Genomic DNA, 14772 nt, shown 5'->3' on the forward strand with positions numbered 1-14772 from the left:
CCCAGTTACCAGGCAAGAAGCAGCTCCTCCCCGTCCCCTCCTAGTCCCTGCAGCGAGCCCTCGCCCCCATCCCTTCCCGAGGGCGCCGGGACTGGCCCTCTGCCCCCTCTCGTTTCCTTCAGGCTTCCCAAAACTCGCATCCTCCAGATTTCCTTTCCAGTTGGGGGGAGGGGAAGCCTCTTAAAACCTCCTCCTCCTCCTCCTAACAAGAACCATTCGCAAGTCTCCTGTCGGGCAAAGCCTCTGTCCCCCCTCCCCCCCTCCTGGTCAGTCGCTGGAGCCGACTTAACTTTGCCCCTCTCCCTCCCCAGACCCGCCCCTCCGGCCTTCGCTGATTGGTCCCTCCTCAGACATCCCACCCCTCCAACTCGTGCATTGTTGCAAGATTCTAAAGGCGGAGGAAGGAAGTTGTGTGTAATTTACTAGAAGGAAGGGGCTGTCACAAGTGAAGTCTGTCTCCGGGAGGCCCAGGTCCGTAGGCCTGGGGGACCCGGCGAACCAGCCGCCGGACAGCCATGGAGAAAAAGCCTTCTCCGGAGAAGGAGGGGGGAGAAGGCGAGGAAGAGGAAGAGGAAGAAGAGGAGGAGGAGGGGGGAGACTGGCCCCGAAGGAGCCCTGGGGAAGAACCCCTTCCACTTGACCGCCGAGGATGTCTATGATATCTCCTATGTGGTGGGGAGGGACCTGATGGCCATCACTGGGGACTCCAGGGACGTGGCCACCAGGGTGACCCAGCTCCAGTTTAAAATCGTGAGGATTCTGGAGATGCTGGAGGCCCTGGTGAATGATTGCAATGTGACTGTGGAGGAGCTCAGAATGGAGAGGGACAGCCTTAGGAAGGAGGTGGAGGGGCTCAGGAGCGAGGGGCAGCCCCCAGACGCTGAGGAGGTACGTCCGGCCCGTCGAATTCTGTTTCCTTGTTTGTTTGGGGAAGGGGTGGGGTTAAGTGACTTGCCCAGGGTCACACTGCTCGGGTGCTTCTGAAGTTGCATTTGGACTCGGGTCTTCCTGACTCCAGGCCAGGTTCTATGGCCATTGAGCCACCTCGTTGCCCTCATCCCATTGCACTCAACCCGTACTGGGTTCCAGGTCCAAGCAGGGTTTATGACACAGGGACTGGAGACCAGAAGGGATGAGGATCCTTTGAAGAAATGGAGCATGCTCAGCCTTGAGAAAACTTGGAGATGAGTGAGAGAGGAACCATAGCACAGCCTATTAGTACCTCCTTTCCAGAAGCAAGGCAGTGTCCAGCGTCGGTGCATTTGTTGTTCCTGGGAGGCAGGGTATGGCGAGGACCAGTTAGGGCTGATACCAGGATGGGGGGGTGGATAGATGGATGGTGGATGGTGGATGGTTAGATGGATAATGGATGGATGGATGGATAATGGATAGGTGGATAGATGGATGGTGGATGGATAGATGGATGGATGGCTGAGTGGGTAGATGGGTAGATGAATGAAAGGATGAGTAGGTGGGTAGGTGAATAGGTAAGTGGATGGATTGAAGGATGATAGATGCATGGGTGGATGGGTGTGTGGATGGGTTGAAAATCATAACTGTCCTCAGTATGACAGGAAAACCTGCTTGACCTTGGAGGGCAGAATTAGCAGGTTTGGGATGAAATTACAGGGGAGATGATTTTGATTCACTATGAGGAAGAGCTTCTTTAGAACTATCTAAAAGGGTAATATCCTGTCCGATACTGGAGGTCTTCCAACAGAGTTTGGACAACCACTTACTACCTGTGTGACCTGGTGGGCTCCAGGATCTCGGGGTCTTCAACGGAAAATGCACATTTTCTTTCCTTCCTTCCTTCCTTCCTTCCTTCCTCCCTCCCTCCCTCCCTCCCTTCCTTCCTTCCCTCTCTTCTTCTTTCTTATTACCAGGCTTAGCACAGAAGCCAGAGATATTCTGACGAGGGTATGATTGTAGGGCTCATCCAGCCTTGGCAACCTCTGTTGAGAAACATTGAGAAACTCTAAGGCTATGTACATCTTAGCAGAGCTCTAACTGGCCATTTTTGTGTCTGAGGAAGGGAGGCCCAAGTTTCCCTCCAACATTGTTAGGGAGGGCACCAAAGGGCTGATAGGCAGGGAAGGAGTTCATTTAAGCTTTCCAGTTATTCTTTTATTATATGTATTTTTTATTAAGGCAAGGACTGTCCGACGTTCGTATTTGTATCTTCAATAGCATACATAGTGCCTGACACATGAGTAAACAGTTAAATAAATGCTTTTCCATTCATTTATTCAGTTTTATTTAGGTGCTAAGCTCAGTTGTTTCCATGAGCCGAAGGACCTGCTATCAACTATCTTTTAATTTCAGAGCCCTGAAGGAAGCCCGATTGCCTAGTTAAGTCTCTGTGGGGGAAGTCTAGAAATAGGGCAGTTTATCTGAGAAGGAGAGCTGTTGGCTGCATAGTCAGCTCAGTGATGAAACCATAAATATCCATCTGACCAGCTTCCTGTGGGGACCAAGCTAGACACCCCCATGATGCAGCAGATGAGGTGTATGTTCTGTAAGGTAGAATGTGCATCTGTGAGGCAGCAGCAGGAAATTAGGGCCAGAAAGAGCAAGGCTGTTCATTTGAGCTTCCTGACCAGCTCCTCAAGGAAGTCTTGCCTAGAAGAGTCTTAAGGTGAAGCTTCTAGCACCCGCATGGGCAGGCTTGTAACTCCTGGATGAATCTGAGCAAGATTGGTTAGCCCAATGCCAGACTGTTGGACGGATTTCCAGAGCTCAGAATTTGACTCTTTACTCCCTTACCTCTCAAAGTTCTGAGACACCAGACTTATTTCCCAAGCTCAGGGAGAAATGCTTCTCTTAAGGTTAGGAGAAAGAGTCTCAGGCCCTGCACTAAATCAGGGTTTAGTCTCAGACCTTCCTAGCTTGGACAGATTTGGAAAATACACTGCTAATTACACTTAGTAAGATGCTGACTTGGAGAGGGTCCAGATCCCCCAGAGTTGGAAGGAACTTTAATAGATACCTACACCTGATCCAGAATTCTTCCTCAAGCACACCTGAGGGAGTGTGGTCCCTAAGTGGTCATCTGCCCTAAGTCCCTTAAGGAAGGGAAACTACTACTTTCCCCACAAAGAGCCTATTTTCATTTTAGGGGAACTCCAGTTCTTAGATTTTTCCCTAATATCAAATCTAAATTCACTATAATCCATACCCCCTCATTCTCCCTCTAGGGCCAAGGAGAACAAATGTCATCCATTTTATACAGAACAGACTTTCAGATACTAAAGGCAGCTATTCTGTCCCCCAGCGTATTCTAAGTCTCCCCCGTTAGAATATAAGATTTTTGAAAACAGGGACTGTCCAACTTTTCTATTTGTATTACCTAGTATTTAGCATAGGACTTTGCATGAAGCAAATCCTTCAGTTATTCATTCCAAGTTAAACATGTCTAGTCTTTTCAACTGATCAATTTACAAAGATTTATTATGTATGTTCCAGGCACTGTGCTAGGTATTGTAGGTATATCAGTTCTTTCTCTGTATGTGGATAGCATTTTCCATCATGAATCCTTTGGAACTATCTTGGATTAATGTGTTGCTGAGAAGAATTAAGTCATTCATAGTTGATCATCAGGCAATGTTACTTTTACTGGGTCCAATGTCTCCTGGTTCTGCTTACTTGATTTTCTTTCAGTTCATGTAAGTCTTTTGAGGTTTTTCTAAAATCCACCTGTGCATTATTTCTTATAGAAACATATTACATTACATTCATAGACCATAGTTTATTCAGCCATTGCCCAGTTGATGAGCATTCTCTCCATTTCCAATTTTTTGCCACCACAAAAAAAGCTGCTATAAATATTTTTGTGCATGTAGGGTACCGAGGCAGATTTTAACTGATCTTCTTAATGGTGTAGACTTGAAGCCTTCACCATTATGGTTACCCTTTTGTAGGTGAGTTTTCAGCATCCTTAACTTTCAGAACAGTGGGCAGTGATGGGCTTGGAACCAGAAGGATTTAATTCAACTCCAAGCCTCATACATTTGCAAGCTCTATGACCCTTGGCAGGTCACTTTACTTTGTTTGCCTCAGTTTCCTCAGTTGTAAAATAAGGGATAATAAATAATATCAGTGACTTTACAGTTATAAAGCACTTAGTGCAAGTGTCTGACAGTAGGTGCTTAATAAATGTGTGTCCTTTCTCTTCTGTCCTGACTGTAGTATAATGAGGGACATGCCCACAGTCCCATAAGTCAGGATGTGACTCAGGTCTGCTAAAGCTAATTTCAGCCCTCTTGGCACTATCTCACATTGCCTTCTTGCTTCCCTTAGAAGGCAAAATCTTTTCTCTGGGGTGTGTGTTACATTTAAGAGACAATAAATTGATCACACATAGAGGAAAACATAGTCATTTGATCATAGCTAACATTTTCATAGCTCCTTAAGATCTGTAAAGTAGAGCTAGATGGTGTAGCGGATAGAGCAGCAACCCTGAAGTCAAGAGGATCTGAGTTGAAATTCGGCTTCATTATTAGCTAGGTGGCTTAGGGCAAGTCACTTAATTCCAATTGCTTCTCAAAAAAAGGAAGATCTGTAAAGTATTTTACATATCTGATCTGGTCTTCACGGTAGCCTTGCTAGGTAGTTTAGGGTATTCTATCCACATTTTTATTGATTTTTTTTGTTGTGATAGCTTTTACTTTCTTCAAGAAAATACTACTCTTTTAGTAGTATGATAATAAATGTTTAACAATCAGCTTTTCTGGGAGGAAAACATTTGCAGGACACACATTGAAATTTACATTTAAATTGATGGGACTACTACTTGGTGCAGTATATAGAGAAACAGCTCTGGAGTCAGGAGGACCTGGGTTCAAATGAAGACATTTATTAGCTGTGTGACCCTAGGCAAGTCCCTTAATCTTGATGGTCTCCGAAATAAAAATCTTTAATCTGCTTTATTAACCTTTTTTCCATTATCTTCTAATTCCAGATAATTTAGATTATTTAGGCTTTACTGATGCGAACAGTAGAATAAAAAAAAATTTTTTTTTAACAGATGAAAAAAAAATGAGCAGTGAATTGACATAATCAGTAAGCATCTGAGGTCTGATTTGAACTCCGGACCTTGTACTCTGTGCACTATGGCGCCCCCTAGCCATCCATCAATTGCTATTATTCCCATTAGAATGTAGTTTCCTTTTCTTCTTTATTATCTCCAGGCTGTAGCATCCTGGTGCCTAAAAAAACTGGGTTTAATAAATACTTGCAGATTGGTCGAATCTACTGTGTCAAATGCAGAGAGTGTTTTGTTCTGGTATTTAAATATAGATAAAATAATACTCTGAAGAATCATCTGTATCCAGAGAGAGAGTTGTGGGAATTGAATGTGGATCACAACATAACATTCTCACTCTTTTTGTTGTTGTTCTTTTGCATTTTGTTTTCTTACTCATTTTCTTTCCTTTTTGATCTGACTTTTCTTGTGCAGCAAGATAATTGTATAAATATGTTTACATATATTGGATTTAACACATTTTAACATGTATAACATGTATGGATTACTTGCCATCTAGGGGAGAGGTGGGGGGAAGGAGGGGAAAATCTAAAACACAAGGCTACACAAGGGTCAGTGTTGAAAAATTATAAATGCATTTTTTAATTATAGCTTTTTATGGGTATTTTTTGTGGGTAATTTTTTCCAACATTGACCCTTGCATAACCTTTTGTTGCAATTTTTCCCCTTCTTCCCCCTGCCTTTCCCCCATCTGGCAGGTAGTCCAATACATGCTAAATATGTTGAAGTACATCCAGTATGTGTATATATTTATACAGTTATCTGGTTACAATGCATATATTTTGAAAACAAAAAGCTTTAATAAAAAGAAAAAAAATTACTATGGGCTAGAACTATGATGGTAGGCACTGTGTTACAAAATCAAAATAAAGCAAACCTTGACCTCAAAAAAAAAAATACTCTGAAGAGTCTTTAACCCTTTGTTTCTATAAAGGTTGCAGATTTGGGGCTCCTAGAATTGCTCAAACTATAGAATTAATGGCTGTCTTTCAGGCTCTTTTTCCTTCTTCTCTTCCTTTCCTTCCTTCCCTTCTTTCCCCTTCTCTAATAAGAAAAAGTCAGACCACTTGTTTCTTGTTTTACAGGTGGACCCAGGGACCAACAAAGTTGTCGTGGATCTGACAGACCCCAACCGCCCCCGATTTACGATGCAGGAACTCCGGGATGTACTGCATGAGAGGAACAAGCTCAAATCCCAGCTGCTGGTGGCTCAGGAAGAGCTCCAGTGCTATAAAAGGTAGAGACAGCCCAGGAGCCATGGTTCAGTCTGTGCCCAAGAATCCCTCCTTGTTCTACACTAGGAACTTCTTCCCTACCCTTACACAGAGCCGAAACTAGGGTACTGTGAGCTGGGCTAAGCTCTAGGGCATCCAAATTTAAAGGGGACAATGATGACAGGTTCCGGTTTTGAGCAGTATAGGAATAACTATAGTACCTAGTTGTTGAGAATTATATCTTGTAAATTAAAAGCTATAATAAAATTTTTTTTAAAAAGAATTATTAGTTAAAATAGGAAACTAGGAGATGCTAGCTCTCCACTCCCCCATACCCATCTCTAGCAGCTGTCTGCAAAGTGAAGTCCACCCTGATCCTGCTCTTCTTTGACTCTATCTGCGAATGAATTGCAGGCACATTTAGTGCCATTACCCATAGACACAAATGTGTCTTAAAATATTTAAAGAGAGATTTAGATTCGATTCGCTTAGCTCCAGAACTAGTAACAAGCAGTTACTATAAGCATTTATTAAACCCTTACTGTATGCCAGTCACTGTGCTGAGCACTGGAGGTGGAGGAAGACACTGAGAGGGAGAGCTGAAAAGCTGGGGAAAAAAGAGAAAGAAAGAAGTATTTGTGGGAGAATAAGGGAGAAATCAGAAAGTCAGAGGCTGAGTTAGAATGCCCAGGCTTCTCAAAATAAAAGCCCTGGAAAGAACTCACCAATAGGAGCAGAGAGCCAGCAGTGGCACCGAGGCATGTTCTAAAGTGAGCCTGAAGCTAAAACATATTAAAGTCCAGAAAGTCAGAAACCCACTGGGCAGGGCATGGTTGGCCAACCTGGGCCCTTTCCCAGGAAAAAGTGAGTGGAAATCAAGGAAAGGCAGATTTGTTTCCATGCCAGGAAAAACTTCCCACCAGAGTTAGGAAGGAGAATATATTGCCTCAAGAGGTATGGAGTTTTCCATTACTTGTTGGGAATGGAATAGAGGGGTTTCCTACTTAGGTTGAGTTATCGATTCCATATTGAAACTTTCCCTGTCATGGTTTCGATATATTATGGGTCAGAATAAGAAATTAAATGGGAATTTTGGGAGGAGTTTCGTAAAAGAGATACAAAGGCCAGAAGATGACCAAATATTTAATCCAAATTTCACAATAAGATGCTGTAAACACCCCATAAAAGGAAAAAAATCAGACTTCTCTGATAAGGAGGAAGGGCCAAAAGTTTTTTAAGTGCCATACCTTTGACCCCATGATGTGGAAGGGGATAATTGTAGTTGGGCCAGATGACCACTGAGATGCCTTTCAACTTTAAAGTTTGGAACTTTCTTTGTCTCTCTCTCTCTTTTTTTTTGGTTGTTTGTTTTTACAAGGCAGTTCGGGATAAATGACTTGCCCAGCTAGGAAGTTTAATTATATGAGCCTGGATTTAAACTCAGGTCCTCCTGACTCTATCCACTGTGCCATCTAGAGCAGTTTGGAGATTTAAGTACCACTGAGATAACAAGACCACACTTCACACTTTGGGGCTCTTATCATCAGAGAAAAAGTCTGATTTTTATTACAAGCTATGATAGAGAAAGATCAGTTGGTCAGTTATGAGAGAGAGGCTGTTTCCTCTGGCAGCCAAGCAAACCCTGAATACAAATATTTTCCTCTCAATAAATCTCATGTTGGAAACCCCCCAAATGGAAGGCAGTTCACTGAGGGTTCTTAGAGGTAGGGTGGGAGTTACTAGTTGTCCTTGGGAGATCAGGGCAAGGTGACTTCCTTTTACCATAGGACAGGAATTGCAGGGTAACTGTGGGCAGGGCTGCCCATTCATCCAGATAGATGGTAGATAACAGGTAGGCTTCATTAAAATGGGGGAATGAATTAGAGGCCCATTGAAGGATGGAGTCCCTCATGCATGGAGAGGGGAAAATGCTGGACTCCTTTTCCTTTGCCTCCACAGCACCTTAAAAAAGCTGGATTTACAGTCAGAAGGCATTGACTTGAATCCAGACTCTGAAGAAACTGCCTGTGTGACTTTGGGCAGGTCAGTAATCTTTCTGGTTCTTAGTTCCTTATCTGTAAATGAACAGTCTAGATGACCTTTAAAATTTCTTCCAGGGATAAGTGCGACTCTATGAACCAATCAATTGTTTGCTGGTCAATCATTTTTCAGTCACGTCCAACTCTTTGTGACCCCATTTGGTCTTTTTTTTTTGGCAAAGATACTGGAATAGTTTGGTATTTCCTTCTCCAATTCAGTTGGCAGATAAGGAAACTGAGTCACACAGGGTTAAGTGACTTGCCTAGGGTCATACAGCTAGGAAGCATCTTGAGGTGGGAAGATGAGTCTTCCTGACTCCAAGTCTGGTGCTCTGGGCACTATGGCACCACCTACCTGCATTGATTAAGATAGGATGCTCATCACTGGGGATACCAGGTCTCTGCCCTCAAGAAATATACATTCTAATGGGAGTGAAGATACAATATACAGGAGATAAAGACAATCTGAAATAATAGTTCTTTATAAAGCACTTTATACATATTACCTCATAACCATCCTGGGAGGTAACTAGTAGTATTCCCATTTTAGAGATGGGGAAATGAAGGTACCTAACCAGGATCATACCGTATGTGTCTCAGGTAGGAGTCAAACTTAGGGCTCTCTGATACAAGGCTCCCGCCCTTCTCTCTATCCACCAAACTACTGCCTCGCTTAACAGCTGGAAGGACTGGGGAATTAGAGCTGAGCCTTGAAGCATCCAGGAAGCATACAGCTGGAGCTGAGGAGGAAGAGGCAGGAAGATGTGTTAAGGGAACACAAGGAAGCCAGTTGATTGGACCCTGGACCATAGAGCTCATGGAACAGAATAAGGGCAAGAAGGATAGAAAGCTAGGAAGGGACCGGGTTATGGAGCTTTAAACACCAAACAAAGGAATTTAAAGTTGATCCTGGAGGTGACAAACAACCACTGGAGTTCATTGAAATGGGAGAGTGGTCAGATCTATGCCTTAGAAAAAATTACCCTGGCAGCTGAGTGGAAGATGAACTAGAGAGGCTGGAGTCAGGGAGAGGAGTTAGAAGGCTAGGAGGGAGGGGCCTGAACTTGGGCAGTGACTGGCTGAGTCTTTGTGAAGCTGGGAATAGATAAGATTTGGCCATAGATTTAGATATGTGAAGTGAGAGAGAATGAGGAATTAAGGATGACATTAAAATTTCAGGCCTATGGGGCAGCTAGGTGGAGCAGTAGAGCACTGGCCCTGGAATCAGAAGAACCTGAGTTCAAATTTGGCCTCAGACACTTACTAGCAAGTCACTTAATCCCAGTTATCTCCCCCAACTCCCCCCCTCCAAAAAAAAAAGATTTAGCCCTGAGTGATTCATAGGGATGGTAGTGCCCTGAATAGTAATGGTAAGAGGTGGAATGTGGGGAGGTTTGGGGGAAAGATAATGAGTTCTAATTTTTTATCAAAGTTTATTTTCAAAATATATGCATAGATAATTTTCAACATTCACCCTTGCAAAACTTTGTGTTCCAAATTTTTCCCTCCCTTCCCCCACTTCCTCCTCTAGACAGCAAGGAATACAATATATGTTAAACATGTTAAAATATATGTTCAATCCACTATATGTATATATATATTTATACAATATTCTTGTACAAGAATTATACAATTGTACAATCTTGTATTCTTATACAAGAAAAATCAGATCAAAAAGAAATGAGAGAAAACAAAATGCAAGCAAATAACCAAAAAGTGAAAAAACTATGTCATGATCCACACTCAGTCACCACAGTCTTTTCTATGGGTGCAGATGGCTCTTTATTACCAGAACATTGGAACTGACTTAAATCACTTTGCTGTTGAAAAGAGCCACATCCGTCAGAATTGATCATTGTATAATCTTGCTGTTGCTGTTTACAATGTTCTAATGAGTCCTATTTTTGACACGTTGATGATTAATATGGAAATATGTTTAACATGGTTACAACACATGTATAACCGATATCACCTTGCTTGCTGTCTTGGGGACAGGGGAGAGAAAGAAGGGAGGGAAAATAATTTGGAACTCAAAATCTTATAAAAATGAATGTCGAGGGGCAGCTAAGTGGAGCAGTGGATAGAGTACCAGCTCTGAAGTCAGAAGGACTCGAGTTCAAATCTGGCCTCAGACACTTAATACTTCCTAGCTGTGTGACTCGGGACAAGTCACTTAACCCCAATTGCCTCAGGGGAAAAAAAAGTTGAAAATTGTCTTTGCATGTAATTGGGAAAAATAAAATACTGCTTACACAACATGTGTGTGATTGTAACCTAGGAGAAAGATTAGGGAACTAGGATTAGATATAAGATCTGGAGTCATCTGAAAAGAGCTGATAATGGAATCCATGAAAGTTGATGAGATTACTAAGTGGGGAAGCTTAAAGGGAGAAGAGTCCACAGACTCAGAGAACACCCAACATCAGACCTAGACAAATCCAACAAAAGTATAAATAAGAAAGAACCAGGAAAAGGACTCGGATGGGTCAGACAAGAGGAAGATCAGGACAAAGTAGCTTCACACAAAGGCAGAGAGGAGAGAGTATTTAGAGAGGAATGATGATCAACAATGCCAAAGCTGCAGAGAGGTCATGGATGATAAGGATAGAGAAAGGGCCATCGCATTTGGCAGTTAGCAGCGCACCGGTAACTGGAGAGCAAAGTTTCAGTTGAATGGGTGAAGCAGAAGAATGAAGCAGATGCTTTATTCGTTGAAGAGAGGGATAAGAGAGGAAATGGAAGCAATGATTATAACTGGCTTTCTCAAGGAGTTTGGCCATGAAAGGAGAGATCTAGGAAAATAACCAGTGGAAATGGTCAAATCAAGTGAGAAGCTTTTTTTTTTTAAATTTTATAATAACTTTTTATTGACAGAAGTAAGAAGCTTTTTAAGGATAAGATGTTTGTAAGTAGTAGGGAAGGGGCCAGTAGATAGGGGCAGGCTGAAAATAAAGGGAAGGACGGGGAAAATAGAGGAGCCACCTGCAGAAGAGGTTGTAGGGGATGGATCGCTTATGCATGGGGCACCTCTTCCTCATGAGATAGGGTGGAGGAGGAGATAGTGTTGCGAGGCATCTGAGGGATTTGAGATAAGAAAGGGACCTCATTTGAAACCCTCAACTTCACGGTTGAGGAAAGGAATACAAGATGGAGGCAGCCGAGAAATCAACACAGAGCACTCCTGAAAAATTTGAGGAGAGTAGTTTCTTCTGGGTCCTTGAAGACTTCACACCTTCACCAGAGCTGAGTCTTGAAGAGATAAAAAAAAAAAAAAAAAAAAAAAAAAAAAAAGATTCTGAAAGCTAGAGATGAAAAGGGAATAGAAAAGCACCCAGATGTAGGTGTGTGAAGATCAAATCAAGTGTGAAGATCAAATAGTTATTCAGTTTGTCATGAAATAGAGAAATGTTTGGTGGGAATAGACAAAGCACAGACCAGGCCAGGCCAGTGACCCGTATGAGTCAGGCCCTCGATTCTTATCATTTTGGAGACTGAACCCTTGAGAGAAGGGCATTAACTTCCTTGTCGAGAGACTGTGAGCGAATGATAAGGTGGCTTGCCGGGCCAGGCCTGAGGGGGTTGTGGGGAGTCTGACAGAAATAAGGAGAGGAGGAAGAATGGAGAAGGGGAGGAGGAAGAGAAACATTTTTTTCTACACCACTCACATTTTTCAACTGGGTTTGGTTTGTTGAAGTGAACATTCTTCACAGAGAAGTATCCTCAGTTCATGGCAAGGGGTGGGAAGGGAACTGGAACTGTCTTTGAAGTTAGGTTACTGAATAACAGAGAGAGAGAGAGAGAGAGAGAGAGAGAGAAGAAAGAGAGAGAGAGGAGAAACAGAGACAGACAGAGAGAGACAGAGATAGAGAAACAGAGGGGAGAGAGACAGAGACAGAGACAGAGACAGAGAAACAGAGAGGGGAGAGAGAGAGAAAGAAACAGAGAGAGAGACAGAGACAGAGACAGAAAGATCAAATACATGATGTGTGTACCACCTATGAGGGGCGCACGACTCACTGCCTTCACAAATCTGTGCTTAGTTCAAGCATTTATTATTAGTAATAAGATTTGCAAAGTACTCTTGATGCTCACATCTACTCTAGGAGATAGATGCTCTTACTGTCCCCATTTTACAAATGAGCAAATGGAGGCAGGATAAATAACATGTCCAGAGTCACACATCTAATGGAGGCAGGATTTGACCAAATGAAATTATCAATTTCTTTTCTCCCTTTCACCTAGTGGGCTCATCCCCCCGAACCACAGCCAGATGACAAGAAGAGACCCCGAAGCCATCACCAGCCCTGCCAACTCCAAAGAAGGCAAACAGGAGAAAACAATCATCCGGAAGCTGTGAGTGGCCCCTGGGGCCCAAGAGAATAAGGGACCTGGGTGCTCCCTCACTGGGTGGGGGCTGCCTTGGAGTTGGGCCCATGATGCATTGGGGTGGAAGCTCCCTTCACCAGGCGGAGCAGCAGCAGCTCAAGCATAAGTTACAGACTTAGGTGTCCCAGAGGCTCGGAGCCCTCGGCCAGCTGTCCAGATTGGGGAGGGGAGAGAAAAGGAGAGAGAGGGAGAGGAGGGGGAAGAAAGGTGAGGGAGGGGATGTGCACCCAGCTGGGATGGAGAGTTGGGTCAGAGCCCCAAGACTTGGGTTTAATTGTCCCCTCTGATAGCTGCTGTAATCTGGGGGATGTGACGGCTCTCTTAGCCGAGGCTCCTCGTTCTGGAGCGCTGTGTGCCTGAGACGCCCAGTGCTACCCCCCTCTCCCTATGGGAGCAGCTCAGGGAGGGACCCCCTTCATCTTGGCAGATGAGAGTAACCACAGTCAGTGAAGGACTTGAGGGCAAAGGCCCGGAGAAAAGTCCCCTGGATCTCCTAGAGAGCGAGAGAGGTCTTGGACTCTCCTCATGCTAGGGGACGTTTCTGGGAAACCGAGGCAGGGCACCCTCACTCAGTCTGCAGAGACCCTCCTGCCCAGGGCCCTGCTTGGGAGCTGGCCGCCCTGACCACTGCTCTTCTGTCCCAGCTTCTCTTTCAGGTCAGGAAAACGGACCTGATCCTGCACGCTGTGGCCAGCACTGAAGAATCAACAAGCCTTTATTGTGCCATGTGTAGATAATTGGATTTACTGATTTATTTTCCCCTAAAAAAACTTCGAGAAGGAAATATACACTGTTGTTTTTCCCTCTGCTTAATTTCCCCTTGGCTCTCGGATGAGAGAGACTAGTGGGAAGCAGGAACACTGAGTTTCGAGCCAGAGGATGTGGGTTCCAATTTTATTTTGGTGACTGTGAGCAAGGCAGTTCCAGTTCCCTTCCCTGGACCTCAGTTTCTCGCTAAGTGGTTCCTTTTCACTGGAAAGTTCTAATAGCTCATTTTTCAGCAGTCTTGGGAACCCAGAAGGGCAGGTTAGGGCAACTAAAATTGTCCCATGAATCCATGAGCATGAGAAGGCAGCTTAGACTCATGAAAAGGAATTGGCTCTGCAATTGGAGGACCTGGATTCCAGTCCCACCCCATGAGCTCAGAGGACCACCCTCTTGATGTTACCACGTGCTTAAACTTGGGTGGGTCACTTACTGTTTCCTTACCTGTACTCCATGCCCCCTGCATCCCCTTTCCAGAGCTGAGCTGCTGATAGATTTTGGGGTGCTCTGACCCAGTCTGCAGGGGTTCCATTGGGGGATAGATACTGGCCCAATGACACCGCCCTAGAATTGACTGTTTTTAATATGGAAGCGAATTAAAATCAGCAGATTCTTATTAAACTTGTAAAGAGTGCAAAGGCCTGTGTGAGGCATTAGAAAACGAAAGAAAAATAATGGTCATGTCCTTTAGGTGCCTGCAGTGAAAATTGTCAGTTAAAAGAAAGAAGAAAGGTCAAATGTAAAGTCTAAATGTTTTCCTATAAATGTCACTGGTTGTCACCTCATAGGAACCACAGAAGGCATCTTGTCTAACCTACTAATTTTTACAGATGAGGAAATTTAAACCCCAAATTTTGAACTGACTCCCCCAAAGTTACACAGGTAGTGTGTGTTAGAGGAAGGATTTGAACCCAGTACCTTGGACTTGAGAATCTGTGTTCTTTTCCTCTTCACCACCATAGTATTGACTGTTCTTTCTTTGTAAGGTTTTATACTGAGATAAATAAAATGACTTTTCTACCTTCGTTAATTCATTTTAAAGGTGGCATTTGTGTCTAGTCAGAGGTTGGGAAGAGGGTAAATAAGTGGGTCCCTATGTCAGCCTGTGCTACCCCCTACATGACACCTGCATCCTGTGCAGAGATCTCTCACCTAGCCCCATACAACTCTGCTGCAATTCATCTCATGTACCAAACTGTCCACGTGGTTTTCTTGGCAAAAATCCCAGAATGGTTTGCCATTTCCTACTCCATTAGATTAAGGCAAGAAAGTTTAAATGACTTGCCCACTCATTATACTCTTTCTTAACTTGATTGTGTCCATT

General features: G+C 43.8%; 1 protein-coding gene across 1 annotated transcript; it reads left to right on the plus strand.

The window, feature by feature from the left end:
* The first annotated feature begins 60 nt into the window (after window positions 1-60).
* Window positions 61-14478, plus strand: RILPL2 (Rab interacting lysosomal protein like 2). Its single transcript, XM_051972665.1, is given in 5 exon segments — window positions 61-572; window positions 574-888; window positions 6130-6281; window positions 12540-12650; window positions 13328-14478. Coding segments are annotated over 5 exon segments (666 nt in total). The 5' UTR covers window positions 61-515; the 3' UTR covers window positions 13359-14478.
* Window positions 14479-14772: the final 294 nt, after the last annotated feature.

The sequence above is a fragment of the Antechinus flavipes genome, chromosome 1, assembly GCF_016432865.1.
Source record: "Antechinus flavipes isolate AdamAnt ecotype Samford, QLD, Australia chromosome 1, AdamAnt_v2, whole genome shotgun sequence".
Classification (NCBI taxonomy): domain Eukaryota; kingdom Metazoa; phylum Chordata; class Mammalia; order Dasyuromorphia; family Dasyuridae; genus Antechinus; species Antechinus flavipes.